The 16,998-nt window shown below is 40.4% G+C and overlaps 1 protein-coding gene across 2 annotated transcripts in view; it reads left to right on the top strand.

The window, feature by feature from the left end:
* Positions 1-16,998, top strand: part of GLRA2 (glycine receptor alpha 2) — a gene marked incomplete at both ends in the record, with an annotated part of 128,422 nt that overhangs the window by 80,749 nt on the left and 30,675 nt on the right. For both annotated transcript variants that reach the window (XM_084270246.1, XM_084270247.1), the window contains one exon: positions 16,656-16,805. In XM_084270246.1, the coding sequence (XP_084126372.1) occupies positions 16,656-16,805 (150 nt within the window). The remainder of the gene's footprint in view (positions 1-16,655; positions 16,806-16,998) is intronic.

Genomic DNA, 16,998 nt, shown 5'->3' with positions numbered 1-16,998 from the left:
CACGTTTGGACCCAGGTTGGAGTTAAGATACCTCATGCACATGGAAAGAGATATTCTGGAATATAAGCAGAATTCAGCTGCCCAGAAAATGTTGAAGTTAAACAATGAGGGACGTACTGAACTTATCTCCAGAGTTAAACAGCAGCTCAGCAAAGGGAAAATGTTTGGACTTAAGCACCGAGATCTTATATGCATTTATGATAAAACTCAACACTTCCTCCAGCAAATTGTTAATCCTTTGTATAGCCATTGGGTGGAAAATAAAAGAGAAAATATTTAGGGACATTGCTTGAACTGAAAGTAAGAACATAGTATAGTATAGCAAATGACTACAGGCCATTAGACCTAATGGAGTCATGAGAACCCACCTGTCCTGCAAAAAGAGGGACATTTTCCTCAGGAATGAGATTGTGCAGTGGAAAATCAGTGCCAGTGCACCTGCTGCATTGCAACAGCAGTGCCAACAGCAACACTGACTTGCAACCTTCCTGAAGATACAATGAGGAGTACTCTAAAGATAACAGCCCTGAAATACAGACACAAAGAGATCCCTGTGAGATTAGCAGATCCCCTGTGGAGACTATCCAGCAGGAAAGGCTGCTGCCTAGCATGCTGCACAGCTCTGAAAATATCATGGAGGATAAGAAGCCTTTGGCTGAGGATGATCTGTGCACCCCTTCCTCTGGTAAAAGCATATTAATATCAACTGGATGGCAATGATGGATTTTGATAGGATGTGCATGAAAAGAATATGGTGAGCATGTTTGTTGCAGAACCAGGTCCTGCTTGTGGCTTTTTCTGTGCTCATCTGCAGCTAGTTGGCACCTAGGGATGTTAAACAGATGTGGGTTTGTTAAGAACAGTAAGCTATGGTGGGTCTTTTCCTTTGCTCCTCACCCATATTAGCACCACTTAATGTAAAGCTTGAGCCTATGGCATGTCCTGTGGGAGTAGGGCTGAAGGGCTGTGCCCCACTTCTTCCTTGCTGCCCCCACATTTTAGACTGGGGCTGTGGCTGCTCTGGCACACAAAGCATGTTTAAGAAGCAGCCTTTACATTTTATTTTCCATACTTTAAAGTGATTTTGTGTAGGAGTTTTCTGCACTTAAGCTTCCTGATGTGCAATCAATCAAAGTCATGGCTGCTGGAATAACATTAAGTTCAAGGTACCCTTTAGGCAGAGTAAGTGTTACAAACTTGACAAATATGTTTACAAAATAAACATTCTATTGACAACTTAAGCAAAATCTCTCTTGCAGCTGTATATGTTGAGAAAAACCCCACAATTAACCATTAGTATAACCTACACTGAAAAAACCCAAATCTCTTGATTTCTCTTCACTGCTTCTTTGTCCAAAAACAAGTTGACAACAGAAGGAGTGGGTACTATTATTGCACCTTTTTTCCACATCTGTTTCTCATGCTCCTCCTGATGTATCTGACAGTGATATAAACCCACATTTTTTTCAATATCCCATTTGCAGTATGGTGGTGTTGCGGAGTCTCTCCAGGAAAGTTCCCATGGATTTAGGCAGCTTTGTAGAACAGACAGCGATGTATATCCCTCTCACAGCCAGGTGGGAAGGTTGATCTGGACTCTGAAATATGGATGTGATAGCCGAAAGATTAAGATTTTGTTCAGAGCTCTGGTACCAGTTTGAGCTGTAGCCCTGCACAACGTACTTGCCATACGCACACCTGAATTTCCCTGTTTCTAAAACAGAACTAGTAATATTTCTCTGCATTGCATATGCATTTAAAGATTACTTAGCTTCTTTAAGACTCTTCATTAAGAACTTTCAGGGGAAGAGAGGCAGAGAAATGCCGAGACCTTTTCTGAAGTCTTTGTGTCTCCTTAGGTACAATCTGCTCTCTAACATGGACTGTTCCATCAAACTAATCCTCTGGTTTTGTTTTGGTTTTTTGTTTGTTTTGTTTTCTTTTTCATCTCCAGCATAAGTGAGCAAATGTCAGTTCATGTGAGAAACATTCAACAGGGTTCACCAGCCAGTCAAGCACTTCCCCACAGCTCTACTTCGTAATGATAGAGCAAGTGTTACTGAAATTTCCGACATCTATTAATAACTTAGCAGACATAAAGATAGCTCTTAAATGCAGTATGAATTGTGTTTCTTTGTATTTCTAACTGTGTGTCACTCTCCTCAGCAACTTGCGAGTGGGGTGAGAGATATTAAGAGGTAGGGGCTTTTCAAGAGCTATATATATTAGTGTGGAACGAGAATACTGGGTAATAGGGCAGCACAATCTAGGACTAGCAGAATCTTCTTTTGATCTAATAGGAGTCAAAACCGTGTATTGTGTGATAATTCTGCTGACTCACAATGGAAATGGAGCTTGAAATAACCACGAGGATATAAAAGATGTAGGTGTGCATTCCTGCATTTAAGTTAGCAGCAGCAACAGACAGATGTTGGAAGATGTAGCACTGAAAAGAGAACTAGCGATAAGCTATTACTACCCTAGACTTACTAGTAAAAAAAAAAAAAAAAAGCCTACAAAATGATTCAAGGAAGATAGCTGTTCATTCCCAGTGATGAAAATAGAATTACTGGTTTAGGCAGCTCATTGGAATCTGGAACAGTTATAATTTGACCTTGATCTTCAAGGTTTAAAATTCTGACCAATGTGTTTTCAGAGCTTCTCTATAACATTCAGAGATAGGGAAAGAAAGAAAACAAAAAACAGAGAAGGGAGTTAATGTGACTCACTTCAAAGGTTTGTTCTTCCCTAGCTACTTATGGAACTGTCAAAGGAAAAGTTATACAGGTTGTTATTTATATATAGGCTGTTGTCTTCTTTCTCACAGGCTGGCTCAGTTTCCCAGCTTCTTTACATGACACATCTGAGCAGGTCAGAGCTGTCCAAAAGTCAGAAAAGCTGTTCCCTTCCTCTTCCACCTTTGACATGTGCTGTGCCCGAGCTGGAGAACATGGACTCATGCTGCACCCATGTCAGAGGGAAAGCAGGCACCAAGGGCTGGGACTTCACAAGAGGAATAATCCCTGTGCACTACATGGCTGCTTCTTTTTTTGGGCCGTCACAGGGCAGCCTTGGTGAACAAGTTGGCTTTTGCTTCTTGCTCTGAAGGCCTGGGGAGTACAGAGAGGAGTGCCAGAAGAAACACCCTCTGGCTCTGTGTCTGGCACATGAAAAGCTGGGCAGTCAGCTGAAAGGCACAGGGTCTCTTCGTTTTGCAAACTGGTGCCTGTCTCAAGACACTCTATCAGCTTTGAGTTGGATGCACCTGTAATTTCTTCTCACGGTGAAATGTTGCAAGAGATTAAAGGCTTTTTTTTTTTAATTTAAAAACTACCCACAGTTCAATAGAGCATGAATAGAATAAGAAAAGTTCATTTTAAAAAAAAAAAATTAAGAAAGAAAAGTCAAAGCAACTAGATAAGATTAAGCAGAAATGCAAAGAAAGGTTCTTGCACAAGTGTCTTCAGTTCTAATCATCCCAAAGATTTTGAGTAGCAGAAAACTAAGTCTGGTCCCCTCTGGATTTTAGGAATTTCTGTCCATCACCTGTGAAGCGTGTCTAGCTTCTTCTCTGTACAGTTTCTCCAGATCTCATATCATGATGCCTTTTGAACCTTCTCCATTTGAGCAGGATTAGCAGTTCCTCAAGGGTGCAGCAGTCTTGCCTCCTTGGAGGTTGTTCAACCTCACCTATTCGCTGTTTTACAGACACAGCATGTTTTACAGACAAACTAGGAACACATTAAAAAAAAAAGTACAGGGACCTGTACCATCAATTACAATACCATGCTCATAAGAATATAGTCCAATACATCATATGCAAGAGTCTATAAAATTGCAAACCAAATAAGAGAACCAGAAGTGATTTACTCCCAACTTCCCACACAGATGAGCAGTCTTCACTATGAATATTTACCAAGCAGTGGCAATATGCTCAGTAGATATGGAATTGTTATCTCCCTCCAGGATTTCCCCAGCCTTTTTGTAAGATGAACGTTCATCTGTCAGTACCATGAAGTAATTTTGCAAGCAGCCAGCAGGCTTGGGCTTGCTACAGGGCAACAGACTTCAAAAAGTCTTGAGCATATGGCGCCAGACTGTCATGAAAACCTTTACCCTTGCTTGTGTGGCAGCACTTTGAACCTCAAGGGCCAACAGCAGCCTTTCTTGAGCACATGACACCAGACTGACACGAAGACCATCACATTTACTTGTTTTGCAGTGCTTTGGACCATCAAGGGACAGCAGCAGCCTTTCTGAAGGGTGCCTGCGTGATTCTGCATACAGGTCTCCAGCTGTACCCTAGACTGCTTCAGTCACTGGTATTGGGAGCATTGTGGGCACTGCTAGTGCTTAGTGGAGTTTAGCTCTGATTTCCTACTCCTAGGAGAGTCTCTGGATACTTTATAGCTGCAGACAGTGCAGATCAAATGCACCCGTCCTGGCATTAGAAAATAGATGAGGAAGAAAGAGCAGTTTACAGGAGCAAACATTGGACTTTAGGCTGAGCAATCAAATAACCTTCAGAAAAGGATTGTCTTGTTATGAAAGTCCAGTACTTTTGCTCAGAGTTAAGCTGAGAAGGGAATATGGTTGTACCCCAAACGCAAGACTGCATGGCTTGAAGGCTTCTGCACAAATATCCTTCAGTGGGAAGCAATGATGTTCTTAGCTATTGCTTTTTATATGTTTGCACTAGATTCTGAACTGTTGTGGCTGAAAATTACTTCACTCAGACTTGCTGTGTGATGGCACTGTTTTGAACAAAGCTCTTAGTGTGAGAGTCTTGGAGACAATTTAATGTTATGGTATGATTCAGAAAGTACTTGGATTTACAGCTCAGGTGAAAATTAAGTTCTATGAAAAACATGATACCTGCAAAAAACCCCCCTTTGTACAAGACTCTGTATGGAAGCAAAGTCTCAGAATATGTGAAACCCAATTTTTACTATAAATCAACAGATTATTTTGTCTCTTGAATTGCTGAGGAGAGAATTGCATTCTGAATTACGATGTTAGCAGCAGACTGTCAGTAAGCTATTACAAATAATCAGAATCTGCAGCAGAAAATGAGCATGAAAGGTGGCACTGCCTCTTGTGTGCTTGAGTAACCTAGTGAGTCCTTGAAGGTGTTCCTGCCAGTTCCCCATAGACACAAAAGGGAGCCTATAATTATGTCTTCCTGTGTTGGTTTTTCCTTGGGTTTTTTGTTCCATGGTTAGCTTTCCACAAGTGGATCAAAAATGGAATTCAGTTAACAAATGTTAATTGGTCAGATATCTCTGTCTGGATAGGACAGGTAGATCTTGATTAGGAAGTACTACATGACTTCAGAAAAGAGAACAGAAGGATAATTAAATTTCAAAGAATGTGAACAGGAAAAACAGGGAAGGAGGTACTTGCCAGTATCTTCAAACCTGCTGCCAATATGAGCCCTCAGTCCCAGCTGTTTTCTTCCAAAGAGCTGGTGTAGAGTGATGGTCTGGAACTGGCTAATGGGACCTATGGAGTGGGTCGGGTGAGTCCTTGGTTGGAGGACTGCATGGGAACAGAAGAAGCACTCATCTTTCTGCAGCATGATGAGTGAGGTGACCTTGTGCAAAAAACCTCTCTGGGCATGCAACCTGTGTCTCACCAAATGCAACACTGATTCCAGGTACTGAAAACTAAGGGCCTGAGCTAATTTGGGTGTGAGATAGGTGTGTTTACATTAATGTGGCAGCTCTGATCCATTTGGAATAGGGAAACTGACATAGTTCAATTTTAAAAAAATGTGTGAATCTTGCTAAATGCTGCTGTTCGTCCCCCTTAATTTTAATTCCAATTTATTTCTTGTAACCCTCCTTCTTTATCCCATTTTCTTTCTTTCTGCCTATTAATATTCAGATCATCAATTTCTTTCTACGTACATTTTCACCTTTGCCATATTCTATTACTCCCATTGCACATCCTCTTTCAATTCTGCATTTCCTTACGTGCTTTAGTGTATGTGAAATATGACTCACTCACAGAACTGGAACTGGACCATGCTATCCCTCCTGAACCTACATTGTCTTTAATGTCAGCTTTGGGATCTTTTTTAAGGGACGTTCTTATTTTCCATTTTAAAACAACTTCCTCCCCGCCCAAAGACAGAAAGAGATTAATTTTAGGGACTGCATATGTGGATCAATTTGTTGCACTGTTATTGTCAGTTGCATATTCCTTAAATTATCCACAAATAAAGCTTTTTTTCCCTTCCAGTTTTATCAGATGAAAGTAGCAATTCAGAATACAGAGCCAGAAGAAAATTAGGACTTAATGGCTCAGGAATAGTAAGTAACTGATCAAGTCATAGTCAAGAAAGAAGCATATGGAGATAGAGTAATGAACCATTCTATTCTCAGTTGTTTTAGTCTGATGTTATATTTAGTATTGGTAAGGTAATTTTCTCTGACCAAAGGATTAATTTAATTTACCCATCCCTAATCTAGAGAGACTGGCAGTCATAAAAATAAACAAATTACTTTTCCCACCAAATTGCATTTCTGTAAGTCCTAAGAAATCCATAATTTAGGAGTATAATTTCAGGGAAGAATTGGAAAATCAGCTCTCTATTCACAAAGAGCAGCGACCAAGAGTGAAAGAAAAAAAAAAAAGACGTATTGCCCTAGGCATCCTTTTTCTAATTTTAGGTTTTTGTTGTTTGGTTCAGTGAATTGGATCACTTTTAATGGTTCACTTAGTTGTGACTACAATAGGAAATACAGCACAGAGAGGATGTTATAGAATGTTCTGCATCCACCTGAGCTTTAACACAATTTTCATGCAATATTTTGTTGGGAAAACAAAGCCTAAAAATGTACATAGAGGTGCAAATGTTCTTGGTATTGATCAGGGTAGCTACGCTGCCATCCTCCAGTTCTGTGATTCTTACCTGCTTCACATGAAAAGAAGAGATTTTCCCTATTGCTACAAAAATAAAATCCTGACTTGTTATCTCATAACACTCATGCACCGAGTCAGTTAACTCTTCAAAGGTCAAAGAATAATGCAATTTGGTGCAATTCTTCCTAAGCGGGTGGCAGAGGTAATAACTGCATCTGGCATTGCGGCAGCTGATCTGAATGAAGATTACTTTTCACCTGGCTGAGAGATTTTGGATCTACAGAGGAAGTGGAAAGGGTTTTCTGCTCTGTTTGGAGAAAAAGAAAAAAAAAGCCAAAAAAAATAAACGTTTCAGAAAAAACTAATCACAGCAGAAAATCTGGCATTTAGAAGTAGGCACTCTGGCTATTCTCAGACACATACTGCATTGGCTTCTTAATTAAAATGAATCTCAAATATAAATGCTCCTTTGGTAAGTATCAGCATTTTACTCTGTTTATGAATTTAATGACATTGTTTCAAAACCCTGCCAGCAGTTCTTGCTAGCAATCATGCAATCACAGTTTTGTGGCTCCTCTTTAATCTTCCTCGTTTTTTTTCCTCCTTGGTGATTGTTTTTATCTAAGCTCTCATCCACTGAAGAATTTACCACTTAGAATCCAAGCAGTCAAGTGGACATTTAATGATGTTAAAGAAATATTATCTGTTGATTTCATGAGGAAGGAAGAGCCAGAAGCTTCTGTTGTAAATGAGACCCAAGACTGACATTGTCATCCAGCTACAAAGGCTGCCTGCATGTGTATTTGCCCCTGTCTTAATGGTACCACATGTAATTCTCAATTTGCACTGATCTCATCTGGATATCAGGGTGTTTCTCTGTGATAAATGTCTTTCAATTACCTAACAATAAGAAGCTGCTTCCTTGCAGCAGGGATATCAATCCTTATTTGTCACCTTCATAAACTGATCACCATGGCTCCACCAACCCGTCAATTACTTTCTTCAGTCCATACACAAGAAAAGTCACAAATACTGGTATTCTTTATTTTATTTCTGCCAATATGAGCTTGCTTTTTCTTTATTCACAGGCCAAACTCGAGGAATTAATTGGCAAGGTACTGAGATACTGTAGTAACCTGTGGGGACTCTATGTACACAGAGAATCCTAGTTTTTTGGGGGGGCAGGAGAACTGTTTTTCCCTTTGACTGTAGAAAGCTTTATCAGAAATCTAGTTGGGTTTGAAGGAAAAAGAAAAAGACTTGGTCAATAGTTGTGACCTCTTATGCAAGACCAATTTATTGAAAGCAAAACAAAAAGTGGGACCAAGGAAAAGACCAGAGGTGTGCAGAACGTTAGTGATGGGTCTTACTGGATTGTCTGAGGTCAGACAGCACTGTATCACCTCTGGTTGTGATATTGGTTTGGGGTGGGGTTTGCTGTCTCTTGGTGTACAACACTATGGCAGAGCATGATTTTGTTGGCCCATTAAGCCAGACATTTTACCAAAAGGGGACAGAGAAGCAGGAGATTGGAGAGCAATTGCAATTTCCTGTTTGCATGTAGTGTTGAGGATGTGGCTGAGGTGGTGGGAGCGGTGGTGATCTCCAACCTTTTCTTGTTCACTGTTTCTTTCAGGATTAGGGCAATGAGAAAAGTCAGCAGTGCCCTGGTGGATACCAAAATCCTAATTAATGAAAAGAACAATTTGTATTTTTTGCTTTCTCTCTCTTTCATAGTTTTGATTCTTCCCCAAACCTTTTTTTCTGCAGTGGGCTAAAAAGAGACAATCAGACAGAAATATCTGGTCCCGTTATTATTTGGTCCATTCATGTCCCCAAACTTTGCACAAGCTGATGAGGTTCTGCTCATTCCCAGTTCCACCCTGCCCTTGTTTACAGGGCATGAACGCAAAGCAGGTCTTGGGGAGGGTCACCAGAACCTCCTGTTTCCAAATAATTCAGCATTTCCCTTTTGTGCCATGTTGTTAACCATTTCTGTAGTGGCCTGAGATAGACTTGAACTGGCCTAGGTACAAGAGACATTTCCACTTTATTGTCATCTTAGTGAAAAGTGATACAGCGCACAGTTGACTGCCTGTTTGCAAACCTGGGCTTTTGACCCTGGTTACAACTTCAATTAGTGTTACTTTATTCCCAGTAGCAGAGGTCTGCCCACCCCTGCATTATCACGGCCCAATAAAAACACCCAGTTGGCTCTCAAGCTGAGAACCAACAGGGTGATCTGTCCAAGGCACAAGCCTTCGTTTTCTCTTTGTTTTACCTACTTGGTTGGTAAAAAATGCCTTAAGCTATTGCTCAGATTTATTTTTTTGTCTGAAAACCAGTCACACTCTTTTCAAGGAATTCAAGGACTTTTGAGGTAGAAATAATACACCCAGTCTAAATGTCCTGTATAGAAAGAATGAATTGTCAGGAATGGGAAATAAAAGGGAACTGCGCCGTATGATTGCACAAAATGACACATGATGAACATGCCAAAGGCTTCACACGCCCTTGGGAGGGGGAAAAAAAGCAGCCTCGGCTTCACCGATCCGATAACCGGCGCTGTACTTGTGGGATTACATGTTTCAAAGGTGGAAATACGCCGTTTGAGAAGAAAGGTCATAAAGTATGAATAGGCACAGTGCATGCTAAAAAGACATATTTTATTGCTTCTCTAGAATGCATTTCCTTTATGTGGTACACAGGCTTACTCTTTTTTTTTTTTGTAATTATGTAGAATATGTGGTTGCATAACATATATAGAATATTTAAAGAAAAGCCAGTCTCCGTTGTGCAGTAGCTGTTCTGTCCTCCCTTTTCCACATCCTGCAGGAGGTACTAAAGCACTCTCTTGTGTCACCTGAACCAGGTGCTAGCCACGCGTTGCAGAGGTTCACCAAGTGTTGGATAACAGCTGTGGCTTCTTGGGGGCCAGCACCACTCTAAAGATGGAGAGCATCTTGCTCCAGGGGCCCCTCTCTGAGCATCTTTGTAAATAGCTTGATTCCCTGGTCTTCTTCAAACACCTGAAGAAATTTTTCCCTCATGTCTGAAGGAAAAACAAAAGTAAATGTTTTCCATACTTTTTTCTGGTTTGAATAGAGTCAGCGTTTAATTCTGCATCAGCAGTGGGTGGGAGGTTTAGTATCTCATGACTTGGCAGAACCAGTGATAGAAATAGAGCAAAAAATTTTGGATGAATAGTTTATTCACAGCAAAAGGCAATTTTGGGTGACTGGAACTACTCGTGAGCTAGGTGGATACTTTCAGATGGAATCTAAATAAGTATAGAATGACTGAGGGTTTAGGGCTGGGAAAGTAATTTACATTTTCTGATATGAATTTGCTTTAGTATTATGATCCTTCATGGGGTGAGACTCTCAGGTGGCAAGAAAGGTCCAGAGTAAGAGTGAGACAAAAAGAAGATACTTTCCTTGTAATAGCAGCTGACAGCATATTAGCATATTCTTCATTCAGAAATGTCTCTGCCTGGAAATTGTGGTGAAACCAGGATTGGTGTTTTCAGCTTCAGCTATATAAAGCTGATATGCAGGAAAGAACTATCAATTTCTTTATGAATTCAAGATTTTGGGAGGGGGAGGGGGGAGAGAGGAAGGGAGCAGTGAGTTTTATGATAAAAGAATTTCCTGTAAGTGTTTTGGTTTAAAAATATGAGGTGCAATTTGATGCAAAATCAATGTTGTACTACAAGACAGTTTTATATAACTTTTGTTTCTGTTTTGATTTAAAATGTTACTTTTCCGTATTCCCAATCTGAAAAGAATTCTGAATTATTTTACAAAGAGAATCTTTTAATGCATAGGATAAATTAATTTCAAATTGTCACAGTGGCTGAAAATTTTCTTCTTTAAATAAATCTTGCCTAGAGTGTTGCATTGTGCAAAAGCAGAGGTTTGAGGATTCATGTCTCAAGTCAAAGGTATTTTTTCATTATATCCTATCAATCACAATAAAGGAATACGTATTTTTCAACTCTGGCTGAGCACCTTAGACTGCATATCGAAGATTTTTTTTCAAAAAGCAGAGCTCTGGGAGAGAATGGATGTGTCTTTATTTCCATTTTGCACCAGTTCAACTGAATCAGAGACAAAGCAGTTGTCTGGAGTCTCTTGAGGCTGGTGCTGTAGCAGAAATAGAGCTCACATTTGGGTGGATTCACAAATGTCAACAAATGACAGCTGCTCATGGATACTGCAGGACCCATGACCATGTTTTCCCCTGGCTTGTCTCCACAAAAGCACGCTTTGTTCTGGTGGTGACACATGGCAATATGCCAAAAGGTACGCACAAGCTGTGAGAGAGTCACAGTGCTAAAATAAAAAGAGATGGAGAAGTGGAAAACTTAATCTTTGCAAGGCTTTCATGAGCAGTGCAATCCTTTTTGGACTTTCAGTTCCAGGAACTTCACTGGAGTCAGTGATGCAACAGAGTTCTGTACAGACTGGTCTTTTATTTACATAATGGGCATGGCCAAGTAACAGAAAACAGTTTTGGGTTGGAAGGGACCTCAAAGACCATCTAGTTCCAACATCTCTGCCATGGTCAGGGACACCCTCAACTAGATCAGGTTGCTCAAAGCCCCATCCAAAGAGGAGGAGTATAAAGGGAAAGGAGCTGCTTTGTCACATTCACTGTGCTCAGTCTTACTAACCTGGCTCTAGGTGCAAGCAGCTCTCTGAAAACTTTCCCTCATTAGCTGGCCCTAAAACATTTACGAAGCATCTGAAAAATTGATATAATTTATTGTTTTATTGGTGGGAGCCATTAAATCCCCTTCCCCCAAAACAACATTAGAGAGGAAGCTCTGCAACATGCAGTAAAAAGCAGAGCAGCTATTTAAAGAAAGAAAAGGGCAAGAAAATCTTACCATGCTTTCAGAACATGATAATGACAACCAAGGCAGAGTTTGCAAACATCCACTTCTAAAAGTATGGCAAAATAAACGGAGCCAGTGTGTTGTCGGGGTTGCAGGCTCTTCAGAGAAAGTTCTACAAGGTCCACCTTTGAAAAAACACCAGTCATTACCACTTTTTCCTTTTATACTTGGTAGCTTGGCAATGTTTACTCTGAACTCCCAGCATTACTGCACACCTTGCATTCTGTGCTGCAAGGGAAACTGTGGGAAAGTTGGCAAATGCTGAGGGAACAGCCTCTATTACATAGGCTTGTGAGTGTGACATGTTATCCTGCTGTATTCTGTATAGGATGATATCAAGGCACTAACTAATAGTGATGACTCACAGACTGTTTATAACCAACGTAGGCCTGTATCAGGCAGATATCTACCTGAAATAGCCATCCAAAACTTCAGTCTTGGTCAAAAATGAGATACTGACATTTTTAGGGTACAGTTTGATTAACTATAGTATCTACCTTCCACTTAGATGCATTTTGTCCTAAAAATGCTTGTTTCTTACCGTTAATTAAAAAAGACCCCTGCATGCATATAAGACGTTTTAAGCTATGTGAGATGAAACCTCAAAAAATCAGGGTCTATATGGACATGGTAGTTAAGGAAACTGCAGATACAGTATTGTTTGATGAGTCTTTTACCAAAGCAAGTGGTGTAAGCCTTTTAGATGAGCAAACATATGAGTTTTCATAGAATCATAAAGGTTGGAAAAGACCTCCACGACTGTCTAGTCCAACCATCTCCCTACCACCTATATTACTAACTAAACCATGTCCCTTAGTAGCTCATCCAACCTTTCCTTAAACACCTTGAGGGATGGTGACTCCACCACCTCCCTTGGCAACCTGTTCCAATGCGTAACCACTCTTTCTGAGAAGAAAATTCTCCGAATTTCTAACCTGAACCTCACCTGGTGCAACTTGCAGCCATTCTCTCTTGTGAGCTAGAGGAAAAAAAATACCTGGTGACCGTGTCTTTTAGTTTAGTGGAAGAACCTCCTAAGCAATGGATATGCCTATTATATCACAAAGTACTCAGTTTTGCAGACCTCAGCCCCTATAAGTATCTCAGTTAGCAATATTTTTAACTGAAAATTACATGTGAAAGGTTCCTTGTACACTGCAAAGGAGAAATAAGCACCTAGGAATGAGATGCACACTAGGCTGTTCAGTGGAGAGTTTCCTGTGGAGATAAGTGGGAAATGGCTGAGGAGCTCCTAGAAAAAGGCATTTCATTGATGTGTGAGATATTGCAGTAAGAAGCTACAGCATCAGGTTGGCAAGTGGTAATAGCACTCTCCTGGAATGTGCAGATGGAATTCACATCCATTTTTGCTCATCTTACTGCAGAAATTGTTCAAAGACCATGAAATGGTCTGTGATAAGGCCTCCTCAGTCCCCCTGTGTTTGGGGGACAGAGAAAGAGACATGACTTCACACTCCACTGCTCAAGATTTGCATCTAGGAAGAGGACGCTGTTCCCAGTCCCCAAACCAATATGTTTTCTCACAAAGTGTTTCAGCAGGAGTGGTTGAGAGAGAGGTCCGTCCGCTTCAGATCAGTCTACAATCTAGTAGATGTGACCATTTCCTAGTTGAAGGAAGACATGGGTTAAAACCAGAAACACTAAAATCCACAGAAACCTTGCATTGCATGCTTTAGTTACAAAAGTGCTGGTCTGAAATCTGGGCACTTGCTTCAGGACTTCCTTGGAAATGTGCACCAGGTGAAGCCCTCCTAGTCTTGGTATAATAAATCCACATCATTTCCCATGCATAGCAGTGGCTAAAAAAACCCAAAAGCCTGGCTTCAGAAAATTGCATGGACTTTTAGGTTTTTAGCTGCCTAATTCTGTACATACTGGGGGCACATAACTAAAATAACAGAAAGTGATTTGAAGAGGAAGGGGTCAGCTTTCACTCATTGTAGGAATTTTCCATTTATTTTTGATGTGTTGTTGGAAGCAATTACTTTCTCTTTTCTCATTTAAAGCTGTGCTATGGTATGGCAATGGCTAAACAATAAAACAAGCTACATACCTGCCAAGTATATTGTGATCCTCTGATTTCAGCCCAGCAGGCTGATGTTAAAATAAACCAGCTGGCTCAGCAGTTGTGGGGGTACCATTTATGGCATCACTCTCTAAGTGGCAGGAAGGCTAACTCAGGACTTCCTTTATTATTTTGCCCTCCCTGCTTTAAGCCCACCAGGACAGGATTTTCAGAGTCAGAAATGCTGATTCTTGTGGCTTCGGCTCCCTGCATTGTGCTGCCTCTGGAAGCACAGTCCAGCTGTTTATGCACATCTAATACATCTCCTGAGGGCATCTGTAAAGGAAAACAAGCTATCCCTTCAAGGAAGGTAACAAACAATCTAAACTCAGCTGAATTTTACAGAAATTACACTGACTTGGTTCCTACTGGGCTTCAGCCTGTGGCACCGAGTGTCTGGGACATTGCTGAGTTTTCACTGGTCTTCATAACTGCTCAGTAGACATGTACCTTATAAGGCTTTTTTAGGTGTGGGAGAGAGAAATGCATACCAGCTGTGTATCTAATTGCAAGGCCCAGATTCGTAGTGTTACCTTATCCTGCTAAATCCTCCTCTTCCATCTTAGCCCACACATGTGGTTTTGTGGGCATTGCAGTGAGGAGCTGCCTCAGATGCATGCTCCAGTGATGCAAGCTGAACAACAGTGCTTGGGTCCTCTAAAATGTCCTGCTCAGTGTTTGGGATCTGCAGGATGGAGTTCTGTATCCTTTCTACCATGCTTTAAATGCCAGTTCCTCTGTTACTATTGCTTGCTGAAGCACATATACTCTGCTCGGTGTTAACAAAAAATGTTCTACAGACTTTGAGAAGTGATGCTATCCAAGTACACTGTAAATATGGGCAAGATCTACTGAAACAGGTGTGCTTCCCTCCGTCATGAAATGGTATCTATGACCATAAAAGCAAGGTCATTTTGTACAGTGTGAGAAAAAAGTAAAGACAGAGTTTTCCAAGGTGGTGACTGGGTCTCCTAAATGTTAGAGTGTCAGATGCACAGCACATCCTTTTCTGCTCTTTTCAGTCCACTGTGTGTTTTGACTGAATCGACGTTTATGGCCTGCAGTGTATTGTTCACAGAATCACAGAATTGTAGGGGTTGGAAGGGACCTCCAGAGACCATCAAGTCCAACTCCCCTGCCAAAGCAGGTTCCCTAGGACAGATCGCAGAGGCAGGTGTCCAGATGGGCCTTGAGTATCTCCAGAGATGGAGACTCCACAACCCCCCTGGGCAGCCTATGATATTCAGATGTTACAGATATTCAGATATTAAGATATTCAGATTTTAAATAGTTTTGATTGTAATTTTTCAAGTTTTAGGTATTATCCATTTTGCTTATCTTGATTCACTTGCTTTGTGGTGCCATTTAAGATGACCTTGGGTATCTGAGACATCTCCAGAGGTCTGTTTAGTCTGTTAGTGGAGATTTTTGCTCTGCCAAATTAGCAAATGGAGACTAGGTACCTGATGTGTCAATATGTTATGCTTTTCTCTAGAGTAAAGCCCCATGTGTCTATGCTTAGTGATTCTAAGCTCCTCTCTACAGACGTTTCGTTGTCTGGTTGTAAGCTCATCTTTACATTTCTTTTCACTGCCCAGGGAGGTGGTTGAGTCACCATCCCTGGATGTGTTTAAAAAAAGTGTAGATGAGGTACTGAGGGATATGGTTTAGCATAGGATGGGAATTGTTGGACTTGATGATCTTAAAGGTCTTTTCCAACCTTGTGATTCTGTGACATGAAGATGAAGCAGCACTATTTTGGTGACATTCGTCTCACCCTAGAGAAGGCGTCTAAATCAGTTCAGATGCACTGCATCCTAGAAATGCCTGTTATTCTTCATTCCATGATTTATTTGTGTCAAAGTACTTAGGCAACTAGCTCATATGTACATTGTAGACATTAAAAGTCAGATGATTTTAATTCCAGCCTGGATGTAATACCTGATAAACAAGAGAGACAGCCTGCTGTTGCCTAATCGTTAAGATCTCTGCTTAAAAACTGCAAGACTACAAAGAAAAGCAGACTGAATACAGCTATAGAGAGCAATGTACCTTTCATATTCATAGTGTATAGCTCATTAATTGGCTACTGTTTGGCCCACTGTGGGTAATACAATAAAAATCTCGTGGCATTGCAATGTTGTAATATATCTGATTTTATTGCAGACCAGTCAACTCAAATACAAATAGGCTTTTACTGGAACAGAGGCATCTGGTATTTGGGTATTTGTAGTAGATAATATCTATGAAGATTTATTTTTTTTTGCAGAGTTGTTGGATAAAGGTCAAGCAACTAGGCTTGAATATTTAATAACACATATATTAGTAAAGACATATGAACTAATACATAGTTTACTGAGTTTAATTTGAGGTTATGGATACCAAACACAGCTAATTAATCAATATGGTAATTTGTTCATAAAAGATGAAAAAAATGATAACTATAAACTTTCTAGAGTTGTTTTTCAGTAAGTTTTATCTCACACTCTGCATTTGTATTCTTTCTCATAAGCAGTGATTATGACTATAAGAGCACTTATATTTTATTACACTAATCATAAATCTTTTCCTAAAGGCAGTAGTCCATAATTTGTGTATTCTTTGTGAAAAAGCATTTCTATTAATACTTGGATTATTTATTCATTTATTATAAGCCAATAAACTAACAAATAAAAATGAGAAAAAACCCCCGTCACTGAACAACTGGAAGTAATGCTGTGCAGAAATGTGGGGTTTTTTTTTCACATCATCTTCAGTTTACAAAGAAGTTTAAGATATAAAAAACTACCTGTTTCCTTCTAGGTCTCCTATGTAAAAGCTATCGACATCTGGATGGCCGTGTGCCTTCTCTTTGTCTTTGCTGCATTACTGGAATATGCAGCAGTCAACTTTGTTTCACGGCAGCACAAGGAGTTTCTGAGGCTCCGGAGAAGGCAAAGGCGACAGAACAAGGTACGGCTGTTCTTTACTTGGAGGGAATCAGTCTGGTGTGACAGCACGCTGACCTGCGCCTAATTTCTCACCTCAGTTCTTACCCTTGCAGGAGAGTCTAATTCCAAAGTTTCCTTTTGAGTGATTTACTCCTTGATAAAGAGACGAGAACCCAGCTGGGCACTGGGTTTATTCGCAGCTTGTGAAGTTATCA

Source organism: Gallinula chloropus, assembly GCF_964237585.1.
Source record: "Gallinula chloropus genome assembly, chromosome: 1".
In the NCBI taxonomy this organism is placed as follows: domain Eukaryota; kingdom Metazoa; phylum Chordata; class Aves; order Gruiformes; family Rallidae; genus Gallinula; species Gallinula chloropus.
The sequence above is the reverse complement of the archived record's forward strand: the minus strand, read 5'-3'. Positions and strand labels throughout refer to the sequence as shown.